Genomic DNA, 19,421 nt, shown 5'->3' on the forward strand with positions numbered 1-19,421 from the left:
TGTTTTCGGGGTCACTGGTGGGGATATGGTGGGGGGGTGTAGATAAATTCATAAATACTATACAGTACATTACTATAGTGTATTTACATAACTGTGCAAAATAAAGATGTAATTATTAGTCATTTAATTTAAAAATTGTAAAATCAAAATAAAATACAGAAAATGGAAAAAACAAACCCTATAAAATGTAAAATGTATAGCCCCAAAGACCCGTTTGATTGAGTCCTCTTCCAAACCGACACATATTTTAAAGAAAACAGAAACGCAAAAATGACAAGTCTGATGGTTTCACGGGTACTAGCTGAGCTTTAGAGGCGTTAGCAGGTGCCTTTTTCTTTAGAGAGAGCCAAGCTGTTTGTTTGACCCCGTTTCCAGTATTTATGCTAAGCTCACTGTCTTGAAGCCGTTATTAGCGTTAAAGCATGAGAGTGGCATCTATCATCTCATCCAACTCTAAGCAGGGAAGCGAACAAGTGGATTTTCTGGCATTCTGAACTATTCAGGAGGGACCTTGCTTTCGTTGCTCTCGTCAACTACACTTGTACAGAGTCATCTTGTTTATTAAATATGGTCTCAGTGAGACTTCATCAGTGGTAATATACCACTTGGCCTGACTTTACAAACTAATATAACATTGCATAATGGAGCTTTCATCATCTGTGTGTCTATGGGAAAACTGTGGCGGTGCAACACAGAGGGACTTGTGTAGGGGAAAAACAAGGAAATATCTAAAAGGAAATAAGCAGCATGAGTACAACAGTTCAGGCCAAAGAAAAAAAAATCAATATATCATACAAACACAAGCATGCTTGCACATGCAACCTAATACTTTTCTTATGGGCACAAAGGGAGCTATTTATACTCATAGAGCAAGTGATAATGCCACACAGCGAACGGGCACAGAAAGCTGAGTATCAAAGAGGTCAGTCAGTCAGACAAATATGCAATCAAGAAAGAGAGAGCGAGCTGTGAGAGAATTAGAAGAGCTGACACTGTGACTGAGCTCTTGTGATATTTGGCTCGATTTCGACACTCTGCAGTCTGGACAGAGAATCTTCCCACGAGCCGCTCAACCATCTGACAGAGCGAGCAAGGGAGTGTGAAGGAGCGAGAGAGGAGGTCACATACATTCCAGTCCCAAAGAGTCGGCCAGACTCCTCAGACAATTAAAACAAGATGACCCGGCCCCTACCCCCTAAATAGCCCTCTACTCCATCAGTGCTATCTGCTGGACCAGTGAAGGCTTCACTTCACTCCCGGACTCTCACCGATACTCCCTAAAATGTCACAACATGGGACTCAGCCATTTCTGCACGACAAGACTCAAAAACATACAAGCACAGACAGAAACACACAAACACACGCGCGCGCGCACACACACACACACACACACACACACACACACACACAAGCGCCTGGGAGGGATTATTGCATTAGGGTGCCTCTCACACTTGTGCTTCCCAGTCAGGGAGTGTCTCAGCTTCACAACGCAGCTGTGGACTCCCTACCTACTGTAGCTCTTTCTCTATTCAGTGCAGTTTAATTCAATTCAATAAAAATGTGTTGGCATCACTAAGGCTGGCTATCGGATCAATACTTGCTACCGAGTTTAGCATTGAGTTTATGGTCTCACATGAATCAAACTGGTCTAAATCCAAAAAGATTAAGTTGCCCTCAACACTATCGGTGTTGCTGTTGTTGCTTTGGCTAGTTTACAAATGATTTGGACGGTCTGTAATAAAAAAAACGGCATCTTGTCTCCATGTTTTCCCTCTCTCACATTCCTACTCATCACCCCCAGCTCACACACCCTCCCTCCTTCCACAGCCTGTTAAACCCCCAGCAGGGTACGGAGCCTCCCCACCAACTACCCCCTCTGGAGACGTCACCCCATCCATTTACCCTGCTCCTTCACCCTCTCCTGCCCTCTCTCCTTCTGCTGTGCTCCCTCTGTCCAGGTGGGAGGTATGAATCTCTGCTGCGGGTGTGCGTTTGTGGGATTTCACCCAGATACATCAGACGTAGCACAACGGCAGGCAGCCTCAGCCTTTATTTACCGAATACTGCATTGCAGAACACTAGGGTTAGGTATGAAAACATTTTTGACTACGAGCTATAGAATGTCATTGAATGTTTGGTCCAACTGTCAGCTTTGTTAACCCGTTCTTTGATCAGATATTTCCTGATTTAAATCAAATGTTTTGTTAATTTTAGACTGTATATAGTTAGGTTAAATTCTCTTACAGCGGTATTGCATTAATACAGCATTTAACACTGATGTAAGTGAGAATTTCGGCTAATTTTGTTTAAAGGAGAAAGCGTTTTTTAGGATAGCATTTCTATCCTTCATGGAAAGATATCTAAAAAAGTGTTTTTGGTATCAGTACTGAAACTGTACCGTACTGGCAAAAAATTTCAATTGAGTGGTTAAGAAAAACACATCTGTATTTCAGAAACTAACTACAGAACTCAAACGTTTGATTAACTTACTGTGTCTAAATGCATTTTTCAGTTGTTATTTAGGACCGTGATTGGCTCAAACTCCTCTTCTTAGTTTTCAAAACAAATACACACAAAGCAAGAGCTGGCAATTGGAAGTAGAACAACTATTCTAACTCGGTCTCTTTAATAGAAAACAACAAGTTATATAGAAAATATAGTGTCAATCTTCATCATGCAGAACATTTGGGTCATTTCTGTTTCCTTCTATTCTGTCTATGTTACTCTATATATTTGTGCGGTTTTTGGGACGGGTGTCAAAGTGTGTTTGTCTTTTAAAGTGTTTGGATCTTTTTGTTTATAACGTCAAGAAATTAAAAAAGAAAAAAAACAAATCGATAAAAAAGTTTAAAAATGAAAGAAATTAGCTCGTCACCCGAGGTTTCCCTCCTTACATCTGTACGTACATCTGCGTGTCTGTCCTTGTATATGTGCGTTTGTGGAAATGCCTGTCAGTCTGTCTATTTGTCTCTGCTTTCTACAGGGGTTCCAGGGTGCAAACTATCCTGCAGGCTCCATATGAAAGCTGAGGATTCTGGTTACACAAGGCGGCGAGGAGAGACTAGAGAAAAACAGAGCGGGTGAAGAAGGAGGAGAGCATCTGCTTTCATCCTCAACGCAGCAGGGGAGAGCTTAGGCCTGTCAGTCTGAGAGAGAGGGCCAGCTGCTGCTGCTGCTGCGGCGGCGGCGGCTGCTGCTGCTGCTGCTGCTGCTGCTGCTGCTGCTGCTGCTGCTGCTGCTGCTGCAGCGCGCACGCACACACGTGCACACGCGCACACACACACACACACACAAACAAACACACACACATACAAAACCAACTAGGGAAAAATACTGAAAATTCTAGAGTAGAGTATTTCTCTTATCTTCACAATTATAAAGATATATTCTTAATATTTACGCTATAAATATTAAGGGAAAATGCTCATACTGCAAAGTAAAGATTCGAATGCGTCCAAACAGTTCTTTCCAACATGAAAGCCCTTCAACTTTTCTTCTCTCCTTTATGAAGAAAAAAGACATACAGAAAGACAATCCTCATACCAGAGCTGTCACAGCCGTCCAAGCTGGACAGACAGCTCCAGTTTGTGCTAAAAGGCCTAGACAACCACTACTTGGGCGTTTTCAACTCCATCAGGCAGTAAAAGTCACTGGCATCCCAACTGTATTTTTAAATCACTGGAACTAAAGATTGATACATTTCATTAGCGTCCCCAATCAATACTGCTATAAAACTCTATGAAATCTGACACAGAAATTGCATTACAACTTCCAAAAGTCGTTCTTAAACTGGAGGAGGAAGATGATTTTGGTGTAGCATTTTGTTTTAGATTCTTGACTTCCAATGTTTTATTGAATGAAACGACCTTGAAACAAGAAAGTTAAGTCATTATTATGTCAGATTTAATCACCTTCAATGCCAACTGTAAGTAATAGTTGCTTCGTTCTTAGGGGATACTAAGCCAAAAAGATCACAAACAGTGAAGAATAATATGTTTAACATTACATCTCAGAATGTGAACCAAAGCCAAGAACAGAACCAGATAACAAAAACACATGACATATCATAAAGCCAAACAGAATGAGATTTGCACACATCAGGTTCCAATGTCAATGCACAGTATTTAGTTTGTATGACAAAGCTGTGTAATAATATACTTTTTCAAATGCCTAAAATTATCGGGGGTTTTTTAATGTCAACAGCGAGTTGTGATGAAGTAGCTGACAAGGGAAATACACAGTGGCAACGAAACTATGACATTATAACTAATAATAAATGTGGAAAAAGATGATTTAGAACTCACCGTGGGGCCAATTTTAAGAAAACAATTAATAGATAAGGAGATATTTCCTTCTCTTAACAAAAGATGCCAATGGAAAGATTACTGTCAAGCTACATAAGTATTAATAGTATTGATGAGAAGGTTTTAAATTTTCAAAGGAATGAACAAAAGCCCTCTCCCTTCATAAATAATGTTTAAATGTTCTGTTAAACATATATTAAAAATGACATACAGTCACAAATTTAACCTGGTGTCGTTCATCACAAGGGTAAATGAGGCCGAGTGTCTATCGTTGGCCTCTCCACATAAAACCGTAGTTGTTTTTTTTTAAGTCACCCTCTTCAGCCGAAGGCACCTCCCAGGCCCAAAAATGAATTAAACATGCTGTACAAACAAACTCGATATCCATCAAGGTACAAAGAAGGCGAGGAAGTATGAACTATCAACGAGTGGACCAGAAAACGCACAAAAGTCACCACACATCACAAGATGTTGTTCACCAATTGTAGGAGACAGCACAGTATGGAGTACTGAATGAGACTGTGTACAAAACAACTGACAAGTTCGAACTGATTCAGAGCCTAATGCAGCAAGTTTTGGAGTTGCAAATCTGCTGTATTGCCAGTAGGAACAGTGCAACATGGATTTTATTTGTAGAAAACCTCCCCATTTAACACAGAAGGACTTCCACCCTCCAGTAACCCCTCTGTCATTCCCTTTACCAGCTGTGTTCCAGCCAGTCGCAGCTTTGATCCAACTCTTTCAGCCAATCGCACAGAGCTGTACTGCCAAATACAAACTGGAAAGAAACTGAGGGGTCAAAAAGAAATGAACAGAATGGGAGCAGGGAGGGGGGAAAAAAAGAAGAACGACGTTCCCTGAAAACCCATGAATCTCACCCCAGAAATGAGGACATCTCCTGGGTCAGGTTTCTGTCTGTGAAGCTGCAGAGGTCCAGCTGAAACTTCGGGGCCATACACATCCATGTAGAAAAACACACAACTCCACACACTTAGCATAACCCTACAATGGCCCCTTCACAAAAGCAGTAACCTTAGAATCTCTACTATCATGGATCGGTCTCTTATCTGTTCTTCCATTGTTAGACGAGCAAGAGGGAGTCAGTTTTACACAATCTTCCTCTATTTATCTTCCTTCAGGTCTAATTTATGTGGACTGTGAAAATATTCAACATTGCGCTGCTCTGTGACTCCCCTTGAACTTCTTTCTCTGTCCCTCTGGTACGATGCCACAGTAAACACTCACCCCATGTTTGATGATTTAGGATTTGGACACATGGGTGCAAGATGGGGCAAGAGTACCTCCCTGGAAATCTATTTTAAGTCTCTCACCCAATTCATTACTCTTATCCTCATTTCTCACCTCCTACGAGTGTTTACCCAAGCTCAACTCTCCTCTGTCTACCTGTATGTGTCTTGCTCGTATTAACAGCAGCACAACAAAGCCTACATGTTTGTCAATTGCTTCCATTCAAATATGCACAAGTCCGAGTCCTCAACACAAAAATAAACAAATGATCCACTTAATCGTCCACTTAACAAAACCCTGAACTCTTCAAACAGCAGTTTTTCCATGAAAGTAGCAGAACATATATTAGGAGTCTATCCAGTGCATAAAATACCCAGATCTTGCATTGAACAAAGGCTTGAAAATTTCTGGGGATTAGTTTGGGGTTTAATTGTTCTAAAACTGAATTTTTTCATGATGGGTGGAAACAAAATCTTAAAATATCTATCTATCTATATCTATGTATATCTATATATACATACATACATACATATATACATATATACATATATCATGCCACCACAAATCACAATATGACCTTAAAAGACTTTATATAAGCAATAGAAATTAAGATATTCAAGATAAATTGCTTGAGACTGTCTCTAATAAGATATAATAACAACAATAATAATAATAATAATAATAATCATAATCCTTAAAAATATATATATATATATTATGACTCTGAATTGCAATTTTTCAGTTTTGTTATTTTCCTTAGATGGAATCTAGAGAAAAATCCTGGCTCACTTTGGTTTTATTCCACTTTCCGTCTTGACTTAATATAACCAGAAGTCATTTCTGAGCTGTGCTCGCCACAAGAAGAAAACAACGACTTTTGGTCACGTGGGGACATAAAATCTGTGCAAAAATCAGTTTAAACTGATCGGCCCATTTTTTAAAAATCCAGGTATTTTTTGGTAAAATTCTGGCCTCCTTAGGGATTTAACTAGCAGAACCTCCATAAAAATCATAGCGAGAAGATATGCATAAACGCCGGTATCCATTATCCATCTGTAATTCATTTTAATTATGAATCCCTAAAATATAAGCAACCAGTCACTGTAAGCAAAGTCTACAGTTGGGCCCATATTCCAAATAACACATTTTAGAGGCTCCAGGAACCAATTAAACTCCTCTGACATGAGATCGGATATCCTTATCAGTCCATTAAAAGGCATTAAATGTTTTTGTTATGTTCATACATCTTGATCTGCAAATGTACTTGATGGGGAAATAAGTCCAGTCTGCGTGCCTGCGCGTCTGCGTGTGTGTTAGTTCATGCATGAGGCTGGTGGAGGTTTTATTACTCTGAGCAACAGGAGGGGGGCCAACCCCAGTTTACTGAGCTGCTGTTAAGGCCATGGGTCGGATTTCACCTGCAATTAACGCCTGAAAACCTGCACACAGACACACACATGCCCGCTCACACTTAAGACCTGCTCAAGTGCACAGCTGTTGTCGTTTACTCACCCTGCTTGTGTGTGGGATGCCGAGTCAACATGACAGTAGCTTCTGTCACAGTCTCTCTCGCACTAAATGATCGACACTCGGCCTTAACCCCCTGCAGAGCGCACACGCACACACACACACACACACACACACACACACACGCGCACGCGCGCACACACACACACACACACACAGAAATCTCAAGGGATGACATTATGAGTATGCCAGGGTGGGTGTTTTGGGGCATCAGGGGTTGAGGGGTCAGGGGGTTTGGATGTAGTCAGGAGGTTTTGGTGATGAAACCTAATGCTCCCTCTCCTCTGCCCTATTAGTTCCCATTTTAGCTCTTTACCACTCTAGCTGTGTTCATTAAAACCTTACAGAGCAGGCAAAGGTATTTATCAGCTCCCGGAATCACTGCTGTAAAGATCTGGACACGCACATAGCAGATACACACATGCACGCACACGCACACGCACACACACACACACACACACACACACACACGCACGCGCACACACAGACAGTTATCTGTAACACAGAGTGTAGCATGGGGACAGCGCCCTCTACGACACGACAAAGATCACTGGTGAGCCTAAGTCCCAGTGCGCAAGTTTGAGCCCTGCAGCAGCCAAAAACACAACGCAGAGCAGGGCAACCACCGGTGGAAAAATCAAATGTTGTAATTAGCTGCACCTGTACTGAGAAATGTGATTATCTGTCATAGGGTGCATTAAGAAAATCTTGACAAATTTTTGAAATTTTCAGGAAATGTGAAAATGCGTTTTGAGAAGTGGACAGGACTGAACAGACAAATTAATTCAAAATGTTTTGTCACTTAATGCGCTTGATGAGGCCATTAAGCCCAGTAAAAGGTGAAAGTCTATTTGAATATTTAAACTACAGGATTTTCATTTCAGTAACCAAAACGCAAGTAAGTACCTAAACTGAGAGCACAATATTAATATTATATCAACATCCTGAGCTGGAGGTTGACATACAAGGTGCAAGAAATCACTGCCTAGCAAGACAACCCACTTTATATCAGCTTTCTCCCCACTGAAAACCAAACTCTGAGCTCCTCACTTCAAGCCCACAACTGATATCTGCTACTTTTCACTGCCGCAACTTGCACCATCTGTTTACTGATGATGCCATTACTGTGTCTGCATGTGATATCTGCTATATGAATTTGAAAAATGATAGATATATTATCAATGTTATGTGTTTTTAGTTATTACAGCGGCTGTAACTAGAACTGCAACAATTAGTCGATCGATCAATCAGCGGCAACAATTTTGATAATCGGTTTATCGTTTTGAGACATTTTTTAAGTCTTCTACAATTGTAAAGTTACCTTTTTCTGAAATGTTCTGGACCCAACGATTAATCAATTAATGGAAAAGATAATCAAGATATGAATTAATTTATTCTGAAAATAATTATAAATTATTAGTTGTATCCCTAGTTGGAGCTGTGCTGAAAGAATCTGCAAATTATATCGGCTTGGCTGTGTGGCCCCTTGAACTTAAATGAACTGAACTGAATTAGATTGAGCTATAATGTATATAAATTAGTAGAAATATCTGGCCTTTTTTTTTTTTTAATTTTCTTTCATCCCCTCTTTCCTCTAAACTTACAAAGAGTCACGTGCGAAACATCAAGGCTATCAGACTTAAAAACGCGCCCCAAACTGACACGTCTTATGGTATGTCTGGTCTCCAAATCCAAACATCCAGTGTCCATCAGGGTAACGTCCTGTCAAATTGTTTCTCAGAAAGATAATGAGGCCCTTTTGCCCGCTGAGTTTCACTGGATAAGCACCTCAGCAAAAAGTTTAAATCGCTGGCATAAATGTCAAACTTACTGTACAAAGTTCCTGAGCCTGCCCCCGCTGTCACCTCCCAAGCCAAAAACATTTGATGAATGGTCCACCGCTCTCATCAATCATCTGTGATTGGCCCTGATCTGCGCTGTGATTGGCTAATTAGCCTCATCTGTAACCATTACTGCACAGAGAGGCAGCTGCGACGCAAAAAAAGGATAAGAAAAATAAAGGAGGTGAAAAATGACACCATCTGGGCTGTCCTGTCACCTCACTGCCTCCACACAATGCCAGGAATCAGACAGCTACCGCCACACAGGGGAAACCACACGCACACATACACACACACCTGAAGACTGCGAGGAAACACCTTCCAAAGATCAGAATTTCACAGGTAATTATATTTTGAAAATAAATATGCGAACAAGACAAGAGCAGGGAGGAGGGACTGTGTGTCAGCGGGTCAGCCACATCTCATCTGGCAACAGTTTCTGGTCTGCTACAGCAGCAAGGAACAGCAACGCCAGCTCCAGTCAGGGGAAAAATATGAGCCGCTTATTAGATGTCAGAGGGAAATATCTGGTAACTGGGTGGTAACTGCTCGCCAAAGGAGTACTGCACAAGAGGGAGCAAACGTTTGGTGGAGCACTGATCTAGTGACGCAGCTCTTCGGGAGTACAAAACACTAAATAGTAAAAGGTTAAGGGGCGGGAGGGACATGAATAAAAAACACAAGGCGGGAGAGGAAACAGACAAAAAGACAGAGAGAAAGTGAAGCAGGACAGAGCCCGAGGGGAGAGAAAGGGCCAAAACCACCAGGCTGACTTCTGCTCCTGGTCCCTCCCAGCCAGCCCTCTTCTCTACACAGGAAATGGCTCTCTGCAGCCAGAAGGGGAGGAGGTAAGGGGGGCTCCAAACAGCTGTACCCACCATGCGCCAACTCAGGGTGGGGGCACAGGCTGAGAGGAGAGGAAGGAGTAGGGAGGAGGGCAGTCCTTGGTAAAGATGGCCGACTCCTATATCTTTATCTGCTCAGATAGAGCCTTTAGTGAGTGATTGCTGTGGGTTTCCTTTTTGTCCTTGGCATGCTCATATTCCGAAATCACAGTGAACCGCACACACACACAAAAAAAAGCTCCGGCCAAATGTTTCAAACACAGTCACAAAACTGAAAAAGTCCAAAACTTAACCCCCTTTGAGGAAAATGAGATCAGGAGGATTTAAATCATTTTATCTGCTGAATTTCTACTAAAGCGTTCAGCTCCCGGCGTGTATTCCGTAATACCATAATAATAATAAAGGGCTCCATTGAGAGAAGCTAGGCAGCTCCAGGTCTGTCTGCCTGCCGGGGACGGACACTCGATACCCGGCTGAGACGATGCCCAGCCAGCCACACGCCTTCAGACGTCGTTAGAGCAGACACACAGCACGCCCCTCCTGCCACCCGCAATCCATCCACAGCCAATTACAAGCAATTTCCCTGTCCTGGGTGGGGTGAGGAGGGGGAGAGAGAGAGAGAGGGAGGAAAAGCAGTTGTCAGCCTAAAGCAGACACACATGGTTCTGTTTACAAATTGCCAGTTGTTTGGCTTTGCCATGGTAACGAACTGCTGACGCTGGCTGGATGGATGGATATTTCAAAGTGAGACAGAAAGAGGCAGAGAGGGGGCTGGTGGTGACAAGTTCCAGCCTTTGATGGTCTGCAGGGTGGGGTGAACTTTCAGAAGAAGAAATGGTTCGTTTATGCATAATGTACAAACGTCCCACAAACACGCGTCTGTTTGCCTCCTCGCTTCACCCCCCTCCCTTCCTCCTCCTCCTCCACCTCAGTTCCCCTCAGCACCTCGGGCTTCTGTTTGGCTTCCCGAAATCCGCCTTTCCGAAACTGGAGACGCGCAGCAAGGAGGTGCCTGATTCACCAGAAGTGGAATGTCGGCGGTTCCCACAGGAAACCTGGAGCGTCTCAAGCCAGGATGCCCTGGACAGGCGAGTGTGCACACAGACACAGACGCAGACGCGGACACAGACACAGACACACACACACACACACAGACACACACAAACACACAGCCACACAAATCCAGCAACACAGGGTTGCACATGCAATACATAAGTACAAGTGGGCGAAACCTGAATTATACTGGCTAAATTAATTCAAAATTAATCCAAAATCCAAAAGGGAAATCATTTTAACGGAAACTGGAGTTATAGGTGACTTCTATTCCCAATTTTTTGACTTGCTTTATTGAGCAAATCTGACAACAGGACACTACTACTATTTAGCTATGCTACTTTTGCCAATTAGCAAAAAACAAACTGACGCTGTGCTTGTGTGGGAAATGAGTTCTCCAGTTTCTCACCTTTATCCTCTTGTTTGTGTACGTTCATGAAGTAGAGACAAACAGTTAAGATAAGTATAAATTGTTCACTCAAATTCACTTTCAAGTCACGTAGGAATCTGCGTCTGTTAGTGGCAACTGAGGATTTTTTGTTGACTTTGTTTGCAATTGTGCTGCTTCTAAAATTCACTCTGTGTTTAGTCAACCTAGAAGCGCTGCGCCTACCTGTCACCTCACATCTGTCTGAGAAAAATGAATGGGACTTTGACTTATATATATATATATACACCATCTTTTATTTTGTCAGATGTGAATCTATTTGCATGACAGCGAAATAAAATCGCACAAACGGATCCTTTTTCAAAAACAATAAACTTTTGTGCTTCCATTTTACCGGTTCCAAATGACGTCAGACTTCTTACCACAGGAGGCAGAAATTATTCATCGGGTTACAGTTAGATATTACTGAGCAACAGTCTGCCCATATCAGGCAGTGACCAACGCTTCGCTGACGCCCCTGACGCCAATGCACCCCGCCTTAACAGCGTGAACTGCCACTTCACTACCTCCCTGCTCTGACGCAGTGACCCCACACTGTGATCTCCAGTTAAACTGTGCTTCCCTACCATAACCTCCTCACCCTGACCCCCATCTCAAAGAGCACCCCCCGCCACCTCTGCCACCGTCACCTTCTAATAATAACATAGGCCACTGTGAGGGGTCTGCTGTCAGACATGGCAACCCGTCGAGTCTTTCATCTCGGCAACCCACACGCACAAGTTCCAATCTTAACCTATAACACACTTTGTGACACACACTTATGAATGTGCGCTTCCTTAGACACACATGCACTGGGGGAAAAACGCACACAATCAGAAACACTGAGCTCCGTCTGCTCCTGGACGAGGTGACCCCACTGTTCGTTTCATCTCCCTGATCCTTTCTCTGCTTGCTGCTGGCACCATTACGTTAACACAAACACCATATTTCTGTCATCGTCCCCAGGACGCGGCGTTCCCTTAATATCTCTCTTTCTTCTGCGGGCGTTAGGGGAATGGCAATGGGGGCCTGAAGGGATCTGGGACACGGGTGAGTTGTGGGAAACCAGAGTGCAGTCTGTGGCCTCACAGCATGCAGCCCTCTCTCCCCCCCGCTCCCCCTCTCTTTCTCTATCTCTGTTTCTCTTTTGGCAGGGAATCATAGGAGGCTTCATGCAGATCGCGTATTACAGCCTCAAATGATCTGGGAAAACATGCCATTAATGCTATGTGCACATCTGAACCCTGTTCAACTCTGCAGTGCACGCACAGTTTGTGTGTATTTCTCTGGGCTTGTGTGTGGTTATCGTGTGTGTTTTACCTCCACATAGTCTTTGGCGTGGCCCCAGTCCCTCTTGGAGTCCAGGTTGCCCAGGCTGAAGCTCTCCAGTTGGCCCAGGTGAATCTTTGCAACAGAGCGACTGATCTTACGTGTCACAAAGTTTGAACCTAGAACACATATATTAAAAATGCTTTTTTGACATCTTCTGATTTCAATTACAGTTTACATGGGATATAAATATCATAAAAGTTCAGCAGGGTCCAACAAACACAAACACAGATAGTCAGAAACAGAGAAACACGGAGCTGATAAGTGAAATCAAGGCCTCCTCGTTGAAAACGGAGTTTCGTGATCCCTACCAAACTTTTACACTCTATCACTACACACACTTACAGACAGCCTTCCAAACCTCTACTACTGCTCCAAGTCTTCTTCAGCCAAAGCAAAATCTCAAGCAAAAAGCCACCATAAATAAAATCAATTCGTTACCACCTCACATTACAGCCCCTAGATCCTTTTAGATTCCCTCTCTCTCATTTTCCCCTCAAATTCAATGTTTCGGTGTCAAATCTGGGCTGGAAGCCAAGGCAAATCTCAGAGCATCAGTCTGTCAACACCAAAAAAAGCAACGGGGAAGTTCCACAGAAAAATGACAACTAAACAGGACCACCCTGATTTTGCCGATGCAGTGTCCAGTCCAGAATCACCGCTTTGACAACAGGTACGTCTGCCAGATCGCCCAGTGGTGCTCCTCATTCTGAGCAGAAACGTTGTGATATTATCTGTGGGAAAACAAATGAGCTCCTAATGACTATTTCTGTGTCACTAGCAGGGTTGAGAAGTTTTTCGGTGTTTTGGCGGCACACTGAGGGCTGGTGTCGTGTTCTCTATTCCTGCTGCGGAGGGAAAGATGCCGCGGTGAGCTTGATGAATAAATGCTCCAACCCTCCAACCCAAACACAGCATCATACTGATTGAAATCAACACTAAATATTAGGGTGTCATGACTAATAATGCCACCATCTTGGTTGAAACAGCCTATTAGCGCTTGAAGGGTTTAACTCTGGCTAGGCTCTTCTGTCTTATGTTAAAAAAAAAAGCCAAAATGGCAGATATGTGGGGATATGTGAAAATAAAATTTCAAAGGAAAGCTTGAAGCTTGCATCAAAGAGTTAGCTATTTTTAGCTGACACAGCTTCTCTACTGTACATAAATCTCCCATAACCTTGCGTGAACCTCTTTAAGACCTCTTAAGAGCTCCTACATGCTGCTTTTTAAACTCATCATGCTTGGGATGAATGTTGCCTTTTAGCTCTGCACCCATCCCGGCCATAATAGCGTGGCTCTGTCTCCAGACTGTATCACTGTTGCCCTGACATGGAGCAGAGCCTCCATTTAGACACAGGAAAATCCCATGAACCCAATCATGCGAATGCACCAAATTTGTAGTAATTATTTCATAGGAAAGCGACAGCCCTGGCTGGCTGAGTAAAAGCAGACCAGAGAAGGATAGACACGCTTATTTGAGAATATACAGCATGTTGTGTGTTGGCAGCAGGTCAAATAGCCTCAACGCTGCTCTGTTGCCATGTTGAGCTGGAGTTTAATAAAGTTTAAATGAGGCTCTGTGCAGTCTTCAGTCTTTCTCTGGATCCCACTACTAACACTAATATCAAATTTAAAACAAAAAGCTACAAAGTCTGATCTTCGAAGTCATCTACTGTTCCCAGTTCTTTGAGTTTTTGATTCAATATCATTGACAAGTATTATTAGGAAATAGCATCTGTCTACAGAGCGTAGATAAATTGTCAATGGAAACCCCCTCTGATGTCAGACCTGTCTTGTCTTTGCATGATCATCTCATCTGGCCCCAGGGCCGTTCTCCAACCTGTCAGGTCATCTGTTCTGGCAGGTACCACCACTCCTGCTAACTGTAGTCAAATGTTAACCAGCAATTTTCATCTGCCACTGATGCATCCATGATTGTCAGTTCTGCTCTCATCCACATCACCTAGACAAGCTCTTATCTCATAACAGGGTGTGGCATATCTACCATACACCTACACACACATGAACATACCAACATTATCATGCCATATCTCGGGATGAAACAATTAAACAATTAATCAGTGGAGAGAAACTTAAATCGATAACAACTTTAAAGGGGAACTCCACCAATTTTACACATGAAGATCCCTTAAGTAGTCATGCAGAGTATTACTCAGCAAGAAACAGTTGTATAATGTACCTCGAAGGAAATTTCTATAGAGATCCGGTGTTACACACAGGGGACTTGGGGTTTGAAAGGCTTTGATTTTGAACATTACATCTTTTGATCTACAGTGTGTCTTGCAAGTCCCCTATATTAAAGTACAGCAGGAAATCACTAGATTACTTTTTTTTATTTGCACTTTTTGGGTATTTTACTTTTATTTGATAGTGAGAGAGTGAAGGGCATGTTATGACATGCAACAAAGGTCCCTGGCCAGAATCAAACCAGAGATGTCCCAGTTAAATGCATGTCAACATCTGGTTAAACTGACACCCAACTTGAGTACTCTTCTAATTAACAATTCATTATTTTGAGTCATGTATCAAGCAAAACAAACATTTTACCTTTTCAAGTCTTTCTGCATTTTTCTGTTTTAAAACATTACAACCAAGTAACTGCTATTTCAAGCCCTTTTGATTTTTGTTCTTCTTTGCAATTAAGGAAATACAATTTTGCATTGAAAATCTTCCCTATTCTTCTGCTCTCCAAGTGTTTCTCTGTTTTATATCATTGTCAATTAAATATATTTGAGTTTTGCACTGTTGATTAAAAAAAGCTCACAAAATCTCAAAATTTCACTTTGGTCTCCAAAAACTTGTGATGGACAATTCCAAATTTTTATTTATTTTTTAGATTAAATGATTAATCAAAAAAGTAATCTATAAACTACATGATAATTACATTTTTATTAGTTGAAGGCCCCCATATATTGTATATTAGGACTTGGTCAGGCAAGGCAATGTAACAAGATCCCAGATTAACAAGAACAGTGAATTGGAAGGCAGGGTTTGATTTGATCAAACATCCAAGGGAAACTCGAGTTTGCAGGTTAAACACAGGTTGTCAAAACTCTGCGGATCCACGATGGCTCTTAAAAAGGTGGCAGAGGGATAAGGTGTAGCACAGTACCCCCAATCGGCAGTAAAGTCCATTATTTCCCCCCAAGCACACCTGTAGTCTCCTTGTAAAGCTCACACATCTGTTTGCAGTGGCTCTGCTCCCTGCCTCCTCTAATTGGTGCAGTGTGGACCAGAGCGTGGGCCTAATGGACTGGCCTGCCTGGCTGTGGACAATGCCTACTCTGTTACTGGCCCGGGTGTTAATGTGTTTCCTTTACTGGCAGCGACACCGCAGGGCAACCAGAAAGAGGGGGTGGGGGCAGGGGAGAGAAGCCAGGGGGGCTAACAGGAGGTTTCGAACCCAAACGGGCCAGCGGTGGACGTTTAACCTTGCCCGCAGCCCGGCAGAAAGTCTAATAAAACCACGGGCCGTGAAAACTGAGCAGGCAGCAAAACCCATGCCAGAAACTGACACTCACTCTCTTTCTCTCTCTCTCTCTCTCTCATTCTCACTTAACCGTCTCTTTTCTTTTTTTTTCCATCATTCCTTTTCATTTTTTGGCCAGAAAAGTGACAGGAAAAACGTAACACACGGGCTTCGTTGGCACAGCTGGGCTGAAGTATGGGGAGAAAAAGGAGGAGGAGGAGGGTGAGGAGAAATGTGCAGCGATGTCTCCCATTCAGAGCCAGGCCATGTGGGCCAAGACGGGATGGGGATGGGAGCTGTCGGCTGGGGGCTCGGGTCTGGGAGAGTCAGGGAGGGGACTGTGGCTTTTAGGGGATTTTGGCTTGACAGGCCCTGGTTGCTCAACAGATTCTGTTGTTAGAACAATGTTGCTAAAGAAAGGTGACTTATGAAGTCTGTCTTCAAACTGTGTGACGGCCCAGCCCTTACACACTCAGACCTCAAGATGTCTGACTCACACTCATTTATATTACTGTCTTTGAGTGTATTTATGGGCATTTACTGATTGAGATTCAACTGTAGTGTGATGTATTTGAATACCTCTTCTGTAACTTTTTTTTTTTTTTTTTGAAGACATAATGTGTGGTCATGGCTCAGCCGAATGGCGCATAAGTTCTGGAAAAACTGAAAGTCTGAGTAAATTCAAGTCTTGAATAATGTCAAACATTTATCAAATTGATCTTTACTGTTACATTTGCAAAGGTAGAACATCTACTTCCTTCCTAAGCCAAGTCTCCTCTTCCAACTTTAGAAATGACGTATGTTTTTCATCACCACGTAAATCTGTTCCAAGGTGATTTGTAGAATGTTACTAAGTTTTCTCTTTTCCTAATAAAATTGTGGAATGACTTGGCAACCCAAAATGTTTTAATGAACCACATTCCAAAAATAGGACTGTGGATTGCCTACTTTTCCTAAAAGAAAGCAGAACGCAGAGATTCATCTAAGTATTTTCCAAATATTCGACAGTTGAGTTATTTATTTTGTGAACTTGTCGGAACTGGCAACATTCTGAAGGTGGTAAAGAAAAAATAGCCAAGATATAATTTTGATTGCCACGGGGTTTTCATAGAAACCCTTAGGTTACCTCAGTGCAGAGTTTACACACCTGTTTTGGAATTCAACCAGAACTGCAAATCCCATAATCCCACTCTGACTTGAGCAATGGCCTAGGGGAGTGAAAGGCTTTGTGGCAGATTTGAGGTGAAAAATGCAACCCTTAATTTCCATCTCCACTCCCACGCGTTTAAGGATTCTGGTCGACTCTGTAGCGCTGTTTACATCAAAATGAACACATTCTCATCTCATACCCATATTCTTTATCTGAACTGAGTTATGAACAAAGTACTTGACTTGCAGGAGCACTGAGTGAGGAATTCTGCAGGAGGAATCTTCCCCAGGTCGGGGGTTGGCCAAATTCCACCCAGGCCAAAGACCTGTCAGTGTCTGCCATCACTGTTATTGCACAATTCACATTCTGCTTGATCTCTGGAGCTTTGACGAGGGGAGAATATTTGCGTTATATCCAAGATAGGTCATGCGCTCAGCTCTGCCAAAACAGCGTCTATTCACACCTGAGAGACTGCTGTCCTCATTCTGGGCTGACAGGGAGGGACAGAAAGAAATGTGATGCGAGGAGGTTTGGAATGGAGCTGGAGGGTTGCAAAGACAATGAAAGTCATTTTTGAATTGGCTGTGATGCAACAAATTTGATATGATGCACAGGGTTTGCAAAGGTGTGGGGAAAGGAAGGGAGGGTGTGGAGAAAGAGAGGGGAGTAGATAATGGATGTTTTTCTTCAGCTTGAACACTGACAGCGCCACCTCCACATTGCAGAACTGAGAGCGAATAACACAAAGTGTTTCACTCTAGTATCAAAAGAAAACCATAACTGTCTCTGGCAGCATCCTGAGTTCAATTTAATCAAAATACTGTAGAGCAACATCTTGGAGTTTAATTGTCCTCCTGCAGGGCTCTGACAGGGCCAGGCAAAGGCTGAGAGAGGAAACAGGGAGCTCTCTACTTGCTGTGCAATTAGCGCCGCTCAAAACACTCAGTCAACAAGATTCTTGGTTACCATGGAGATCCGGGACAACAAACACTGATTTGAGGGCGGCAATGTGGATGAGGGAAGGTAGAAACCTCAATGAACACGTGACATGTCTGACACCAAATTAGGCGGAGACAGAGGGAAGCACCCTTGTGGCCGCATGACGAAAGGTGTTGGAAGGCATGGAGGGGGGAGAGCACTCTGTCATCAGCTATGCTCTGAGGCATCAGAATCCGCTTGAACTCAACCCTTTCTCATCAACACCCAGCGAAACGAAAAGACCAAAAAACAAAACGGGCCTGCTTTGTGCCAAGCTCCATCTTACGAGATACCGCCAAATCCCCTTGACGCCCTCTGACCGAGTCATTTCCATCTGAAGATTTCCTTTGAAAATAACCTCTCCAATAAATGGATAACATATCCTCTTACAAATCTATCATGCGATCTGACCTTTTGGGCTCAACCTCAACGAAAGCAGAAAGATGAAGCCAAGGCATGTAGAGGCTGAGCAGCTGTATGTGTGTGTGTGTGTGTGTGTGTGTGTGTGTGTGTGTGTGTGTGTGTGTGTGTGTGTGTGTGTGTGTGTGTTTTAAGGGGTGTCATTGACTTTGGCAGTTCAAATCTAACTTCCCCAATGCTAACTGGTCTTCTCTTCTAACATAACAGTATATTATTCTATACTGCCAAGCATGAACCACAGAGCTCTAAGGGGGGAGGGACAGATGGGACTTCCCCAAATAAACCAAAGGATTAGCCTACCACTGGACCTGGTCAGTAGTAGCAAAGGTGGATACACACACAAAACATATTAGTGTGCTGATTAACTGCCTGGCCGTAGATCAACACACTGCTGATAACTAGAAATTAAACTTGGGTTTTTGTCTTTTATTGTCAAAATTTGATTTTAGGGGACATTGAGGTGCTGTACGTTTGTTGAATATGATGACCAAATAAACATGAACTGGTTATTTGCACAGATTTTACCGCTGATCACTCTTGCCAAGAGACTGTGGAGTACTGCACTGTCTCATATGTCACAGCAATATGGAGTCCATTTAGCACCCCTGCTAACGCTAATCCCCCTCTTCAGAGTCAGTATGAGGGCTGTTTGTTATGGCTAACAACTAAGCTAACTGGAAAGGAACTAGCCGCGGTGTGAACCAGCCAGCAGATGCAGGTTTCTGTTTGCTTTGCTTCACACTGGATTTCCACCGGGTTATTTTTCCTTCACAACTGTCCGATTCCGACCTTTTGCCGCAGAACAATGG

The 19,421-nt window shown here is 42.9% G+C and overlaps 1 protein-coding gene across 3 annotated transcripts in view; it reads right to left on the bottom strand.

Moving 5' to 3' along the window:
* The window catches only part of gmds (GDP-mannose 4,6-dehydratase), a 180,752-nt gene that overhangs the window by 94,702 nt on the left and 66,629 nt on the right, over nt 1-19,421 (bottom strand). For all 3 annotated transcript variants that reach the window (XM_040127797.1, XM_040127795.1, XM_040127794.1), the window contains exon 7: nt 12,566-12,693. In XM_040127797.1, coding sequence (XP_039983731.1) covers nt 12,566-12,693 — 128 coding nt within the window. The remainder of the gene's footprint in view (nt 1-12,565; nt 12,694-19,421) is intronic.

This window comes from Xiphias gladius, chromosome 6 (assembly GCF_016859285.1).
Source record: "Xiphias gladius isolate SHS-SW01 ecotype Sanya breed wild chromosome 6, ASM1685928v1, whole genome shotgun sequence".
Taxonomy (NCBI): Eukaryota; Metazoa; Chordata; class Actinopteri; order Istiophoriformes; family Xiphiidae; genus Xiphias; species Xiphias gladius.